The following is a 17,763-nucleotide window of genomic DNA, read 5'->3' as shown; positions in this document are numbered from 1 at the left end:
GATGTGTGTTTCCCAATGTTTCTTTGCTGCTGGTGCTTGCAGTCATGAACAATTTTGCTTGTATTTGGTATAAAGAACTAAAGACTGATGCTACGAGGACTGTTAGCGGAACACCTTTGTGCCAGATTGGCTGCTGTTTGGCATGTAGCGAAACCCTGCAGAAAATGCCTAGAATTTCATTGACTAGCCAAACTCCCAGTGCAGCCTGTACTTTGTGGATCCTGTCTAATCTTTTTCCTTTTAAATAAAAGGATCCTGTCTAATCGAATTCACTGATCTGAATCTTGAGCTGAAACCACCATTTGATTCAGTGGAGCCCACGGATTTGGCATCAATGTTCATAGTGGTTTTCATTTGTACAGACACCTATGTCAATGATTGATGATGTTACAAGCAAAATAGCCAATGCGCAGTGAATAAACTGTAGGAGTGCTAAAGTGAATACCAGCTGAAATGAAGGTGGCACAACATAAGTTAGGATATTATGAAAAACATCAAAGAAACAGTGCTTCCCTTGCAGTGACCATGTCAACACTTTATGACAAGTTTATGAAGCTGCTGGCTTGGAGGGAATTTTCCTCCAGATATTATTAAGGGAGTTTTGAACTGGAGGTAATTGTCCATATCTCCACATTCTCCATATTTATTGTTCAGCATCACACTACATATGCCAGATATTATTATGGGAGTTTTGAACTGGAGGTAATTGTCCTTATCTCCACATTCTCCATATTTGTCGTTCAGCATCACACTAAAAATGTTGATTGACGTGCAGAGGTTCAATCATGCACATTTCTGTTGTTTTAGTGGAATAATACTGCATAACCTAGTAGACATGATCATATATGAAATTATGTTAATCCAGCTTAGAATATGTGTCCTGAAATTTGATTACTCTTTCAGTGCGTGTGCAACATGTGCTAGGTTGAAAGGCTCTGTGCCCCAACAATTAGTGAGAAGTTTCTTCGTGGCCTAGTCAGTAGCCACAAGGATATGTCTGTTCTGCTGAAAAGAAAATTGACAAGTGGATAGTATTGCCGTCCCCTGGAGCAGCAAGTAGACAAGGAAAGTGTGATTTGCATTTGCATCCTGTGACCCTTTTTTCCACCAATTTTCTCCTCACTTGGCTGTTGAATCAGTCTTGGTTCCTATCCGCTCTTGTCTTATCTCCAACCTGTCTGGTGTCCATGTTTTCCCTGTTTCGTCTAGCGATTTTCTCATGTGCTCAAATCATTGTGATGGAGACGTCTTCAGACTTCTCAAGGCAGTTCGTAGTGATTTGGACCCTAAATTTATCCACTGGTTTGTTGTCTTGTACCCCGGACGTGATGTGCAATCATTCTTTGCTTTTGCGGCAGGTCAGTGGAAATGTGACTGACATTGAGTTTTATTACCTTTTGCTGTTGGTGCACAGTCCAATTTGTAAGGGACCTTTAATGTGTGGTGAGTGGGGACTCTAAAATCTAAATGTTTCTAAACAGAAAAGGACAGTCACTGAAGTTTACCTTTGTAATCAGTGATTAATTTTCTTCGCTCGACCGAAGGATTGAAGCATTGTTGTTTGGCTCTTGTTTGGAACTTCCTCTGGTCTTTTTACATGTCACATTAGGTTTGTCCTAAGTTAAACTTGTGCCATTTTGACCAAGTTTATAGAAAAATCTAACATCTACAATACCAAAATTATTTCATTGAATCGGAATATATTTTGTAGTACATATGTTAGTATAGTTGTTGTATTTTTCTATAAACTTAGTCAAAGCTGGACATGTTGACTTAGGACAAACCTAAGGTGACAGGTAAAAAAAACCGGGAGTATGCTCTATGAGTCTGAGTGTGCATCATGGTGGAGTTTGCTGCTTGGTACAATTTTGAAAAGAAACACTTTCATTGAAGCACCTGAAAGATACATGGTTATTTTTTTCCCCAAGGTAGACTCAACGATTTTTCACTCCTTTATGGACGATGGACCATAGGAACCCTTTTCCCCCCCTGAAGTCAGGAGGGTAATTAACACATTATTAGCAGTTGCATCAGGTTCCGCTGCTGGGTAAGGCAATATTTTTCAGTTCCTGGGCCTAAAATTGGTGTTGCCTGGGACAGGCCAGAAGTTCCAGGTATGAACAGATCTGGCCCATGCAGATTCTTTCCAAATGACTGACCCATGAGGTGGCCCATTCAGTTCCCCAGCAGCGGCCAGATTGATTTGCGCGCAGCTAGCGGCAATGATGATATTCATTGTAAGTGATTGCATTTCAGCTGGACTTTATGAGTTTTCAAGATTGGTATCCTGTGAAAATATGGCTAAATTGTTCTGGATGTAACATATCCACTTATGGCTAATGCGCTTCGAATGCAACCTCAGTTAACACTGCATAATTCTGCCAGTTATACGCACTGTATTCTCTGAGCGGAATATGTGTTATTTCTATGGCTTTTTGTTCATGTCTGTTGCGTGCGTTGGTTGGGTTTTTTCCTTACTATTTGCCGCCATCTTTTGAATTGATGCAGCACTCCAATGGCAAAGCAGGCTGGCTGCTGCAGCTGTAGCGTCTGCTCCACCAAGCTACACTGAGAACCCTCAAGATTATTCCCATGCTTACCTTCAAAATTAGAATATATAATGTTGAATGTTGAAAGGATTTATGTGATATGCAAGGGGAAATAGGTCTAAGGACGCAATGGAATAAAACGGAACTAAAAAACTTGGTGGACTTTTACCACGAGCCTTTTCACCGCCTGTACCACAAGTTACGGGAAACTTCCTAAATACTTAGAGCCTGGAGCCACAACTTTTACCCGGATGCTAAGATACAGCTCCTTATGGCATCTGATGTCGTCCTCAGATTAGATATGTCGCAAGAGCATAGAGGCCTCACCAGGGACGAATTGAACCTGCGGCAAAAACTTAAGCGAAGAATCCTTGGCCTGGTAGTTGAAAGGGTCAGACCAAACAAGCATCACACATTACGAATATCAAATTAGGTAATGCTAATACCAAATACTTCCATTGGAGGGTTAACGGAAGAAAGAAGAAAAACTACATTCAACGACTAAAACAAGAATCCATTTGGACCTTAAGTCATGAAGAAAAAGCCAACATAATTCAAGACCACTTTTCTACGATGATGGGACTGCCGGGGCAACGAACACAGGAAGTTAACTGGGACAACATAAATCTCCCCAGTCTGGACCTCAGCTCCCGCGCCGAACCTTTCACGGAGGAGGAACTTAAACGTGCAATACTCGACGTACCATCGGACAAGGCACCGGGACCAGATGGCTTCACTGAGGCATTTTACAAGGACTGTTGGGAAATTATAAAGTGCGACATCATAAACGTGGCCAATGCTTTTCACAACTTGCGTGCATGAGCTTGCCATTAATCAACACAGCCAATGTAGTGTTGTTGCCAAAAAAGGAAGGGGCTGAGGCAGTCCCTGACTTTAGACTGATAAGCTTGATACACTCATTCATCAAGATTATTACAAAGGTGCTCGCCATGCGGCTGGCTCCGCACATGAAAAACATTATCACAATCACAATCAGCTTTCATCAAGCAAAGGACAATCCACAATAATTTTATGACCATCAACAACGAATTCCAGCACTATTTTTTAAGCTTGACATCGCCAAAGCGTTTGATTCGGTGAGATGGGATTACATGCTAGGTTTACTTCAACGCTGGGGCTTCCCCATTCGTTGGTAGGAATGGATGGCCTCTCTATTCTACACATCTTCATCCAAGATCCTTCTCAATTGGGTCCCAAACAGCCCCATCAGGCACAACAGAGGACTACGGCAACGGCAAGGAGATCCTTTATCTCCTTTACTTTTTGTGATTGCAATCAAACTGTTACGAGCTTTATTGGAGCAGGCCACTGAAAGAGGATTCATATCCAAGCTGCGAGGCAGGTCCCTCAATTTCCGAACATCCATGTATGCCAACGACACAGCTATTTTCCTAAATCCGACTAGGCAGGTCATTGCTTTAGCTGACCTTCTCACTAGATTTGGTGAAGCGTCGGGGTTGAGAACAAAATTTGAGAAATCAAGTGTGGTGCCTATAAGATGCGAGGGGTTCAATATGGACGACATCTTTGGTGGCATTCCAGTCACACGGTCTTCCTTTCCAGTGCGATATCTTGGACTTCCACTAACGACGTCAAGGCTCAAGAGAGTACACTTCCAGTACGTCATAGACAAGGTGACCTGCAAGCTCACTGCGTGAAATGCGAGGAACATGACTATGGCGAGCTGCCTAGCACTCACAAAATCAGTATTAATGTGGTATACCTCCTGTCGGCAATGGAGGCCCCCAAAGAGGTGATGAAGGAAATCGACGCTAAGCGCAAGAAGTTCTTTTGGGCATGGGTGGCGACATTAACATGAGGAAAATGCAGAATTGGTGAAGGTCCGCCAGGTCGACAAGACTGGGCAAGTAGGTATTTTAAACATCTACAAGTTTGCAAGAGGACTGAGGCTCAGATGGTTTTGGCACCCGGAAGACAAGCTTTGGGTGGGCTCCAAGGTTCCATGTAATAACACGGATAGGAAATTATCTGCGGCATGTACACGCATCGAAATAGACAACGGAGCAAAGACTTCCTTTTGGAATAGTGCCTGGGTTCAAGGCGAAAGGTCCATGGATATAGCGCCAGGTATTTGCTCCATTTCAAAAAGGAAGAAGAGGAGTTTACATGACGTGCTTCACAATCAAACTTGGATCCGGGACATCAACTTACACCACAGTAGGTTCTCTGTACAACACTTCCGAGAATTTATCCTTCTGTGACAAGTTGTACAACAGGTAGCCCTGCACCCGAGTGTCCAAGATGAAATCACTTGGAAGTTTACTGCAAATGGTAGCTACTCCGCAAAATCCGCTTACGACGTAGTTCATTGGTTCGGCAGCCACCAACTTTGACGGCTTGATATGGAAAATATGGGCTCCTAGAAGCTGCAAAACCTTCTCCTGGCTTGCAATCCAAAATCACCTTTGGACTGCTGACAAGCTTCAAAAAAGGGGATGGCCAAATCAAGCTACCTGCCCACTATGTCGAAGATCACAAGAATCAGCGCTACACCTCTTCGCCAAATGCTGGGTCACAACAAGAATCTGGGCCATGGTGGCGGACTGGTTGTCAGCGCCAGCAATCCACCCGAGGGCTTGGCAACAGGCAGATACGCTGCATCACTGGTGGTCGATGAGAGCGAGAGCAAATTCCTGCTCTAAGAGAGGCATGCGAACTTTGATCATGCTAGTTACATGGACAATTTGGAGGGAAAGAAATATGCGAATATTTAACAGTAAGGAGTCTACTGTCAGCATGATCTTTGAGAGGATCAAAGACGGGGATGTCGTGTGGATTATGGCGGGAGCGAAACATCTCTCCGCTTTACTGGTGCGATGCTGATTGCGACTGAGTTCATAGGGTTGTTTTGTTTTCCTGGTTTCAGTTTTTGCCTTATTTCATTTTTGATCGATTGTATTTATCTAGTCTGGATTTCTTCTTTTTAATATAATCGACAGCTCTCGTGGAAGGATTGTTTCAAAAAAAACTTGGTGGAGAGGACCTGTGTGGATTCATAGCTAACCTGAAATCACAAGATGGAATTGAGTTCCCAAGCTCTCAAGCCCAGAAGAAAATGCAGAGGACCTTCTCTTGTATTTGCTCCCATCCAAGGTACCAAACAGGGGGGCATAAATTTTACCATGATAGTCTTCTACTCCACCTCGCAACATTTTAAATTCTTAGGAGACTGTTCGGCTCACTTGAGTTACGCAACACATACACTGTATAATTCCCTAGCATGACCATGGTCACATTGTTCCTATAAATGCAGCATCATTTCTTGTAAAGATTTAGTGCTTGTCTTTGAACCATGAATAGTATTGATATGTGTGGGGTTGGAATTTTAATGCATGACCAACTCTTACCTTCTCTTAGTTCTTTAATTGTTGGAAGTTTATGGAATGCAGTATATATACATTAAAAAATTAAGTAGTCATCTCAGCATCACATCTGTATAAAAATAAATGGAATAGATATAAATGGCCCCGGGATAAAGAAGATCTTGAGCTAAGCTTCTTTTTCTATATAATTTATTGTAAGTGTGCTGCGTCGCACACTTTTACTAATTCAATTGGCTTAAAATCTTCTTAATTGGTCCATGGGCCATAAGGGCCAATTAGCCTGCTTCAACCATATAATTATTAAATAAAAGAGTTGAATTGAAGCCAATAATTAATTTAAAAGAATGATCTCATTTTTCATGGAAATTTTATTCCAGCGTCAGAGCATAATTTCCTCACGTATCTATTTTTGTAGTTGCCTGGAGGTCATGGTACATTTAGGCATTTTGGCACATTAAAAATTGGCTAGTGCTGCTTCCGTGGTGGTTGAACCAGAATGGTAGAACGTTCTGGTTTACTGCTGCGAATGCTACGAATGCTTTCCCAGCGTCAGATTTGTAGCATATCTCGGTGAACAGCTCCGCTCGAGGATAGATTGTTTGCTGAGGATGCATCTTTCCAATAGCACGGGGAGTATCTGTGTCATGGAAAATGAGACTATTCAGATGCTGATCCGAATATATTGGTCCATCAAATGTATTCAAATGCAGCAAGGAAAATTCAAAATTAAGAAAACATGGTGGCAAATTGTAGATTCATGCATGGCTGACCTGAAATCACAGGGTATGATTGAGTTCCCGGCACCTCTCAAGCCCACCTGAAATTCTTGAGGAGGACCTTCTGTCTGAGTTCTCGGCACCAACCAATAGTAACATGATAGTCTTACTTTACTACGCCACCCTTTAAATTCATGCCCTACTCTTTCTTCCCTTTTTGTTCTACAAATTTAGGCAGTTGTGTAATGTAGCATGAGCACATGAAAAAAAGTCATCTCAGCATCCCATCAATAGAAAAAAGAAGTTGAATGGTGTTTAAAGAAAAAGCATAGGGATCCTTGAATCTCGTTTGGTATGCTCCATGGTCCTATGATTTCTCAGCATGGTGGAATTTTTTGGTGAGGCATAAATTTGAACACAAATATTCTGATTCTAGCGCTTACAAAATACAGGTTCTATTTCTTTTCTCAAATAAGAATTAAACTCTGTAGCCTTGTCTTCTTTTTAGTTTTTTAATTCCATGTTCCTACCAAAATGGTTACATAGAGTGCCTTTTTAAAAAAGCAACAAAACTGCAGAACTTTTTCTTGCACCTAGAGTGCCTTTTTTATTTTTTAATAAAGTAAGTATTACTGTTTTTCAAGGTGATTGCATTGTGCTGATACAAATCCTTGGAAACCACTCCCTGTAACTAGGACACATAGCCAACTATGTGGAATCACTTCTTCATGTTAAGAACCAATAATGCTCATATTATGCTTGATCCATCAACGATATTGATATGTGTCATTGAATTTAAATGCATGGACGCTCTTTTCTCTCTTTTTTGTTTTTCAATTTTAGGTAGTTCTTTTATGTAGTGTATGTAAATGAACATCAATACAAAAAATGGAATGGATACATGGTCTAAAGAAAAATAACAGAATATAACATTCTTCCTACACTTGCCTCAAACCGAATAAGAGTGTTTTGTTGATTAGGAACTCTTGAATGGATCAATGCCAAATAATGAGACTTTACTGAAAACTATATCACATGATAAATCGTCGTGCCGAGTTAGCATTCTTCGTAACACACTCATTTACGTTTCCACATTTCATACCTGCAACTTGAGGACCTTTACTTTCTAGAGTAGTTTCTTGTTAGGATTAGCTTTAGGTTGCAAAACTATTTGTTGGTAAGAAGTTTCACTAGATCAACCAACCATAGATGCACATCTAGATAGCATGATTTAGTCTATGTGTTTGGTGTTTTGTAGTGGAAGCCATATGTTAAGATTTTATGTTTGCTTAATTCACCTCCTCCACCTTTTAGACTACAAGTACCGATTCCTTTCCACCTTCTCTAGAGACAAATGAAAACCGAGTTGGCTATGTAGTTTTTTGTCCATTAATATCTATTGACCATTATTTTCTGGTACTGTAGTTATCCAATTTCTTTCTAATTTGATTTGTTTGGCCCTTTGCCCATCATGTTGTTTTCCAGTAACTTTGCTTTGATCCACACCGTCGCTGGGTCCCCTCTCCATGGTCCCATACTCTCTCTTTGGTGAAACCCTTTATTCTTTGTTCTCTGTGTTCTTGACGCTTCTAGCATTCTAGGAGCATTGCTCTTTGACCTCATTTTCCTTGTAATTCTGCTATCGTCTGAATAATTTTCTCCCCCAACGGTTCTCCCACCATGTTCCTTTTTCTTTATTCTACCTGCTCTTTCAATCTGATACTTCCTCTTTGATTGAGGGTTCCTTTACCTTTAATTTACCCTGAATCTGTTCTTGCTGCTTTTGCTTGTTGGTATGCATCTTTGCATGGCATGTCGAGCTTTCTGAAAAGAGAATGCATTCCTTACTTGTCCATGCGTCCCGCTTTGGAAAAGAAAAGCATCCAAAAAGCTAGCTGCTTCTATCTTGGTTGTATATAGCACGAGCGTGGTCGTTATTTTGTATTGTTGCATCACCTCGTCTCTGACGACGGCCATTGATTTTTGCAATTTTTACAACGGCATCTCATCTCAAACTGTGATTCCCATCAACTCAATGGCAATGCCGGTTCGTCAGAAACCAGGTACCGTTTCAATAAAAACGTTGTTCATTTATTGTATATATCACGACATTGTAGTTTGAGTTCTGGTATTGGCATTAGCGAGAAGTACAATAGGCCGGGGTTGCAATTATAGAAACAATCGCAACTATCTATCTTGATGCGCTCAATTAGCTCCATGCAGTATAATAGGAAAATACACATTTATGGAAAAAAAACACTGCGAATAGCTTGTGTTCTAGGAAAGAATAACAAAGGAAGAAGATACTGGTGACTAAGAAGTGGAAATAGAAATATAATGCCTGCCAATGCAATTCACTGCAATTCACTAGGACACAAAAGATTTGTGCTGACAGCTAAAAGGGCTCTATGCTGGCAGGTCGGGCACTCGCTAGCAACCTTGAACCAGCACAAATGGCGCCAGCACAAACCGCTCTGTGCTGGCGAGACGACATAAGTCCACCGCCAGCACAGATGGGGTGCATCTGTGCTGGCGGGTGCTTGTGTCGCCCGCTAGCACAGTGGCTACTGTGCTGGCGGGTGCTCAACCGTCGGCCCAAAGAAGCTTTGTGCTAGCGGGTGTCAATCATACCCGCTAGCACACTAATTTGCCTGTGTGCCAGCATAAATCGTTTTTAGCATAGTGATTGTGCCCTTGCTACGCTTGTCCACCCCTTCACGATCGTGAACCGACTTGAGCTCTGCCGCTGCCTCTATGGAATTCCTCTCCGCTTTCTGCATTCTCATCCTCTTCCCCAGGCCGTAATTGGCAGTACGCAAAATCCCTCTGCCTGCACTACCTCCATCCGCTGGAACTGGAAGGAGGGCGGCCAAACACCGGCGCACACACCCATGCATGGCCACCACCAATCCCAAGTTCCATGGAAGAGGCTGCACGCTGTCCCCAGCATCTGACACTTCTCCCCAGACCACGCCCACTGGCACACTGCAAAACCCTCGAAGCCAGGCACATTAAGTATACAGGAGATGTGATTTAATTAATTAACGTAGCTTCAGAATTCCCCTGGAGGGCTCGGAGGCCGGTCCAATGGGAGAATTTGGTTTCTTACACTATATGCTAACTCCATTGCCTTGACAGAACTTTTATTTTATTTTCTTTCAGATTAGGGTCATCACGCGTGCAGACTATTGACTTTAAGGAATTCTGGGGGTGCTATTGTGGCTTGTTTGCGGGGCTTAATCGGCCTCTTCTTCTAGGGATTTACCATTTTGTATGGTGCTGTTCGAATTTTATACCAGGTATGGATACCTCTCAACTTCACAAAGTACTGAAACTCAACTGAATTATAAATCCACGGCTTTCAGAAATATAAATTTATATTTCTATATGGAAAATATAAATTAACAGATATTTCTTAATCATCTGGATGATATAAGGTTTGCCACAAATGTTGTAAATAGAAAATATGGCAAAGAGAAAGTAATAAGTGATCGTCACCTTCCTTTCTCCCCAACTTCATTCAAGGCTTTTTTTTCTTGCAGGATATGTTAATGGTGTTTTGGGTTTATTCCAAGGACTCCCGTATTTTGTTCCAAGTTTGTTATCCATCTTTCCCTAGGCAGATTACAGTTGGTGGTTGAAATCTTGAGGTATGTTTTTGTAACTTGCTAGACGGTTGAATTCTTTTTTGTTAATAGAAATTGCCTTTCGCTAACAATATGCTCCAAACACTCTGATCTAGATGTTGTTTAAGTAAGGTGTCCTTTCCTAAACACTTTCTCTGCTCTCTTAGTAATGATATTTACATGTGTGTCCGTACCACAATAATAAAGAGGAAATTCCTTATGTACCTTTGCAGTTTTCAAATTAAATTTCATCAAATTCTACTACTTTTGAAGCATATTTGATTTTTTTATGGCACCAAAATACTTTTCAAAAATTATGGGAAAAAACCTAATATTCCGTAGATGAGATGTTGTCACTTATAAAATTAATTTACATCATAAGTTACATAGAAATTATGAGCTTCTTCTAATATTTCCCATTCTTCATAATTATATGTGTAGCTTATGCTAGAAAATAATTTAATAAGTTATTACATATGATGTGAGAAATACTAGTTATTTTCTATAATTTTTTAGAACTGTTTTGGTGCCTTTAAAATTCAGATAATTGGTAAAATTCGCCTAATTTGGTGAATTTTAATTTTAAAATAATAAAGGTACACGTGTGTTTTTAAGAACATGGGGTTCATCTTCATTTACTTTATCACTACAAAAAGTTTCATGAATTTTTGAGGTGATTTTGATAGTCATTTTGTCCAACTTGACTAACGAAAGTGATGAAAATGTCAAATAAGGAATGAAAGTTAGAACTCGGTGTCATATAAGGGATAAGAAATTTTTCAGGGCCAAGGAAGGAATTAAGTCATATTCTAGTATCTAAAAAGGAATTTCCTCAATAGTAAATCAGGGTGTCATATTGTCGTATTGGCGTGACCTCTTCATGGTAATGGGTTAACCTAAAGTCTTCAGTTCAAGCAATTTGACTGGTTGCGCATGCTACTGGGTTTTGTTATGTTTTCTAGTATCTATAGAGGAGCACAGAAAGTAACTTAACCATATCAAAATTGTACCGCCAATATGATCCCAGTCAAAGAGCTTAGTAGTTACATAACACATTCTAGCACCTAGTGAGGACACCCACGTAAGACGATCGTCCCCACCAAAGAACTATATATCACTCTCAGGCTACCCTACTTTCTTGATTCCATCTTGAATTGGTCTAGTCCTTCAGCTCCTTTCCTGTCATCTTGTTCTCTGATTCTCTTCTTGAGTAGGGTCTTGATCTTAGCTTTCTCCTCATATCTGTAACCTAGACGATCTAGCACCAACAAACAATCCAACAAAAGGTAGAACCAAATCTAGAGAGAGTTTGAACTGTTCATTCAATTGTCCTTATGGGAAATGGTTTTTATGTCTATTACTAATTTGTTGATTTGAAGGGAGATAAATCCATCCGGTCAATAGGTAGGGATGTCAGGGGATTAGGTAGGGTTAATTGGTGAAAACAAGATCAGTTATTATCTTTCACAATTATGTAGACTTAAAGAGAAAGATAGATCAAATCATAAAAAATGACTTGGTCGGCATATACAAATAACAAGTCAGGATTTTGGGTTTGTGTGTGCGTAATTTGGGTTTCTGTATACACATACATAGGATATGGGTTAGTGGTGGTGATATGTGCTCTTATACATATAGGTACATGTATGCCATGGTTTGTGCAGGTATTACATGGATGTTAGATATACATATGAGTACATGCGTACACATACGTGCATATGTATATAGGGGTACATGGTGTGCCAGTAGGTTTCTAGTGAGCAAGTGTATGTGTACTCAGATATCTGTATACATGCTATAGTGTACTCGCAAACCAGATATGGTGGTTTTGCCAGTGGCCAGGGTGGTGCAAGGGACTAATAGGTGGAACACACAAGCAAAAGCAAGATAAGAACAAAACAAGCTAATATTGAAGCACCAAGAAAACAAAGAACCTAATGGTAGCATGAGCATGAAAAGAAAGAGTTCGGTTTTAGAGGTATTTTGGTGAAAGAATGAATGGGCACAGAGTTTGGATGGAGTTTCAAGATTTTGCTGTAATTTATGGGATTTATTGAAGTTTAACACTGAATTTTTGGATGATAGAGAAGATGTGAAAATGGTTTGGATAGGATATAGGGTGGCTCTAGCAACTATTTTTAGGAATTTCCTAGGATTTTTTCTATAAAAGAAAAGGCAAAATAGGATTTCTATGTGCACTGACCTTGGCAAGGGTTAGTTAAAATTCCATCCATCCAGACACCAACGTGTGGGGCCATGGTCAATGGTCAATGTTGACCATAATGTGTTGCATGTCACATAAGGTGGGCCTGATGCAAACATTGCACAAGCGACATGGCATCCACGTGGCTCCTACATGGTGCCTATGTTGTTGTTCTTGCTGATGTGGTGTCGGACCATTGGCTGAAGCGATATGGATGGCTGGCCGACCTGGCTATAGCAGATGATGTTGGCCCTAGGCACACGTGTTGGTCACTGAGGCAAACTAATGGAGGTCACTACGTCATATGGTGGCAGATCTGGGCTGTTCATCGGCCATCCAACAGCTAGTGGCCATCTTCTTCCTCCATGCCTCAAACTGGGCTAGTTTTGATGCGGCCCACATGTTGCCTGTTTCAGTCATTTTTGTTGCATGGGCGTCATTGTCTCAACTAGCTAGAAACTCTCCCTAAATCTCCAAATTCCAGTCTTTTTCCCTTGTAACCTCTACAAATATTATTCTTGATTTTGTTGTGGATTCAATGCATTTTTTGATTGAAACAAAACTGAAAACTGCTACAGGTTGGCATTTTTTCAGGTGGAAATCAACGGCTTACCAAACAGGACTGGTCGGAAATGAAATCCATTTTTTCTGTGGTCGATGAATTAGTAAAGGAAAGGTAATAATTCTTTTCTGAAATCATAGTGCATGGAAATGAATCAAGGAATATTATGAGTTGTATGGTAACAATGAAATAGAAGTGTGATCTTATGAGAAGATTTTTTTTCGTGAACCAACGCCTGCCAAAAAACACAAAACCAATATACTTGCATTAGGTTATAGCATTACATGAGACTGCACCACTAACATGTACCTATATACCTACTTTTAATTCAAGTATAGTGATGTTGCCTTATAGGCAAGCTAATACATTGATAAATAATGTTTAGAAGACCTAACATAAAGCTTCTATTATAAATTATATTTTATTTTGTCTACTACTTATTCTGATCCCTTAGTTTGTGTATATAAAAAATGTTATGAGTTGCATGGGAACCACAACCTATACAATGATTTTGTTAATGATCTCAAAATTATGCTTATGATTTGAGGCAATTGCTTCACTAAACAACAACATTTTTCTCTAGCTTCCCTGTCTCATCCAGATCATCATCTATCAATGCATTAGATGATCTATGAGACTAGTAACGTGTACAAATGACCTATTTTTAGGGTTTAAAGGTAGGGATTTATGCTATCGTGACTTAATAGGGTTCTGGATACTCTGTTCAAGGATCAAAGATTATGATATGATTGCAAAGTACTAAAAAATTTCACCTCGATTTCCTTAGTTAGAGGTATCTAGTCCAATACAATATACAAAACATCACTAACACTACTGTAGAAATAATTTTAGGTCCGTCTCAAATTTTATAGGGTCGGACGAGAGGTTCCAATGCACCTAAAATACTATGTGTTACTGTAGCAATTCATCATGCATGCCATGTGGAACCAAAAATTCATAGAACCTACACCTCACGCAAAAATATCGAAGAGACTCACACTTTGGTGAACCCTCTCCATCTTTATCTCCTCTCCCAACCTTGTCTCCTTCCCTCCAGTTCCTCTCCCTTTTTCCTCTCCCCCCCCCCCACAAGTTGACAGCCTTTTTCTTTTTTAGAACTATTTTATTTTATGTGTAGGTGTCGGTGTTTTATACCCGACAATCTACCAAGGAATATCCCGATGTAGTAGATTGGTCGGTGGTGGATCACCAAACCTGGAGCTTGATGGAAAAAGCGAGGACATAAGATACGGATTTATATAGGTTCAGGCCACCTGAGCAGCGTAATACCATATATATCCTGTTTGGGGTGTTGTATATTGCGTCTTGCGCTTGGCTGTTGTTTGGTATTGGTTGTATCTTGATCATGCCGATCTAGGTACCCCTACCCTCCTTTATATACTCAGGTGGCGGGATTACTAGTCGGTTTCAATGTTGGAGTTCTAGTATGATTACAAGGTAGGAGTCCTAGTAGGATTATAGGGGAATTCTAGTAGAAGTCTAGCTTCTTCCTTCCTTGTGGGTATTGGGGATCTATCCCCGACAGTAGGGGCGAGTCACCAACTGCCACTGTAACTTTCTATGTTTAGCTACAAAAAGCGGGTAGTTGGTCCAACCATGTGAAAATTTCATTTTACCTGACCCTATAAACTCTTTTTTAGTAGCGTGATGTTAGGAATTGGTTCTCTCCTAGCCTAATAGGAGAGGGTGAATTGAGTCGACGAAAAACTAAAAATCTAAAATATGCATATAGAGGTACAAGTATATGCTTCTCTAATCCATGTTGGAGCACCATGAAGGATATGCCCCTAGTTAGAAGTCTTTCCTAGTCAAGGTGTTGGACTTCACATAAAGGTTCTTGCCAAGCCATATGAGCTGCTTGCCACAGAAGTCTCACCATTATCTTCTCTTCCATTCACAATGGTGCTGATTCTACTAGAGCTTCACTACAAAAGGGGTTTCCACGTCCCCAGCATATGGTTGCAGTTGTAGCTCCACCCAAGCTACAGGGTCAATAAGCTTGTGATGAGCCAATAAGGACCCATACTGCCAATGTAGCAATATTACACTTATGGTTCACTCCTTCAATGATGCACGAGGCAGAAACATCTTGCACTCAATCACTCTAGGACTTATATAGCACTAATCACTCATTAAGAATGTGCAATAATCACTTTAGAACTTAAGAAAATTTGTAGCATGGAAGTCACTCACTAGCATATGGTTCTTGTCATAGCTCCACACCAAGTTAGTGGTCAGTAAGTTTGCGAGTGAGCCACTAAGAACCCAATATGTAGCAAGCTTACACTAATGGTTCACTCGTGGACTAAAGCAAAAGGTAGAAAGTAGCAACACCTTGCACTCACTCACTCTAGGACTAACATAGCCGGAACATCCGGTTGCCTTATTTTCATCTCTTTGAACCATGGCCAAATCCTTTTATCCGACATGTATAACAACTGCACTATCAGATTATCCGGTGGTCTAGGGTTTTGTGAACTTAAATTTAAAACTCTGACAATTTACCTAACCCCCAATTAGATCATCCAGTGTTGGCAACTTTCTTTGATTTTTCCTTTCACATCATTTGGATGCCTTATAAATTGTTCTCTCTAGATTTTTACTATGACTTAGATGCCATAGAATAATTCTAACTCCTTTTTTAATATCATTTGAATTGGATCGTGTGGGGCAACATCCTCTCCTAGCACAACGTGCCCACGGGGTTAGCCTCAAAAAGTTGTTGCAGAGGTAGCTGATCTGATCTGGGCATGATGTCTCTGAGGGATGTAAACATGGTCACTACTACACAGAACAACCATTTTTACCGCTGGTTTTCCTAATCGTTGGCAAAAAGTCATCGGTGATAATATAACACATTACCGTGGGTTTCCAAGAGGCGGTAAAAATGATTATCACCGTATGTTTAACAAAATAGTATATTTAAAATTATATAATGGGATTTTTCACACGAAATGTGAAAGTATGCTTTCGCTGGTATTCAAACTCATAACCTTAAACCTCGTGCGTTGCTTTCTTACCATCACACCACACAGTAACGGGGCATCATTTGGGTCCAAAATGGGCCTAGGCGATCAGCCTAGTCCCATTGGGTCGATCGGCCATACCTCCTACAAGCCTCAAACGCACGGATGATCCATACAAAAGTTTTAGACTTTTTGAGCCATGCAATTTGGATACCAAATTCATCCCAATTGAGTTTGGATGAGGAAGATATGACCTGGGAAAGTTTAGCTGCTCAGGAGGGCCTACAATCCATTATTCGTGTTCGTGGCTTCCAATATCCAAAGTTTGAGCCCAAATTCAACCTGTAAAAAAAATCTTCATTTGAGTCAGTGATTTTGCAACATATTCCAAAACTACATATATGCAAATAAGGAGTTATTCCAAATGCCAAGTGAAAAGTTAGTATAACAATTGATATAAATAATGCTATTTTAAATGGTACCAAGAAGGTATTGTTAACTAGCACCAACACCAGCCTCTTCGGGTAGGTGGAGACAAGGAGGAGCTGCTCATTGCAATTTGACATGCTGCCGAGTGAGGGGTGCTGCCGAGGAAGGACTCAGACATCACACGGAAAAAAAGACCGAACTAGTTCACTGCTGGTTGGACCAAAAATAATGAATATAAGTTTGGACATAATTTTGGTACTTTGGTAAACAAACTATATTATTCCTTTTGCTATATAATAAAAAATTGCATATTTTATATAAGATCATTAAAAATAAATAATGTATTGATAAATATATAGCACTAGCTGAACTAGTAAGAGCAACTCCAAGAGTATCCTAAAAAATTCTTCCCCAAAACTATGTATTGGGGGTTCTCCTAAAATTTTTTTTCCCCAAAAATATATTAGTCCACAGCAGATCGCTAATAAATAGCCCCCAATATTTCAAACACAGGCCACGTCATCGTATTGGGCCCATCGGAAGGGACGCGCGGGCGTGCGGGAATCAGGATTGGGGGAGGAACGCCAACGCTAAAATATACGCGGTGGCAGGCTGTTTTTTAGCGTCGCTAAAAAATTGGGAAAGGTTTAGGTGGATTGTTGGAGTTCATTTTTTCTCTCTTTTTTCCTAAAAAAGATATTGGGGGTAAGATTAACAGCCTCTTGGAGTTGCTCTAACCCACTGGTTCCACATTGATCTAGTGACCTCATTTGCCAGCCCATGGGCTTAGATATTTGTCCTCCCATCACATATTTAGATAGGGTCTTAATGAATTAAAACCAGGTCTGCGATGACCATGGAAATTACAGCGTGATGCAGTAGTGCTGAATCCTCTTTGGTGATGCAAATACTGCTGCCACATGATTCTCTTCCCACTTCACACCATGTTCCACAATAGACAAATTCATCAAACTCTTCCCTCTTCACATACGCCACCAGCACACAGTTCTACTGACCATTCCGGTGGTGTTTGGTTAGCTCAAATGTAACGTAATTTTATTACAGAAGGTAACAAATCCTATTACATATGTTTGGTTAACTTGTGGTGGTTTAACTTGTGGTGGTTTGTAATCAATTGACACTGTAATCGAATCCCTTGCTTAAATAATATCTATACAAGCTTGGTACCCCCTCCTCCTCCACCATAATCAGATATAACACTCACACCGTAATCTGATTACGTTACCATAGTGCAACCAAACAAAGAGGGTAATTATCCATTCCGCCGTCAAATACATTGTAATCTGATTCCTTTTACGTTTACGT

General features: G+C 40.3%; 1 protein-coding gene across 4 annotated transcripts in view; it reads left to right on the top strand.

The window, feature by feature from the left end:
• Positions 1 to 8,586: 8,586 nt before the first annotated feature.
• LOC105914877 overlaps positions 8,587 to 17,763 on the top strand; it is a 38,836-nt gene continuing 29,659 nt past the window's right edge. For 2 of the 4 annotated variants that reach the window (XR_002678742.1, XM_012848049.2), the window contains exons 1-4: positions 8,587 to 8,693; positions 9,793 to 9,929; positions 10,173 to 10,280; positions 13,038 to 13,135. Coding sequence is in view for 3 of the 4 variants with exons in the window: in XM_012848049.2 (XP_012703503.1) it covers positions 13,092 to 13,135 (44 nt within the window). In the remaining variant the exon portion in view is untranslated. Of the gene's footprint in view, positions 8,694 to 9,457; positions 9,646 to 9,792; positions 9,930 to 10,172; positions 10,281 to 13,037; positions 13,136 to 17,763 lie in introns of those variants that run through there. The other 2 variants (XM_022828922.1, XM_022828921.1) reach the window with 2 other exon arrangements.

This window comes from Setaria italica, chromosome VIII (assembly GCF_000263155.2).
Source record: "Setaria italica strain Yugu1 chromosome VIII, Setaria_italica_v2.0, whole genome shotgun sequence".
Lineage (NCBI taxonomy): Eukaryota > Viridiplantae > Streptophyta > Magnoliopsida > Poales > Poaceae > Setaria > Setaria italica.
This window is presented reverse-complemented; position numbering and strand designations above follow the sequence as displayed.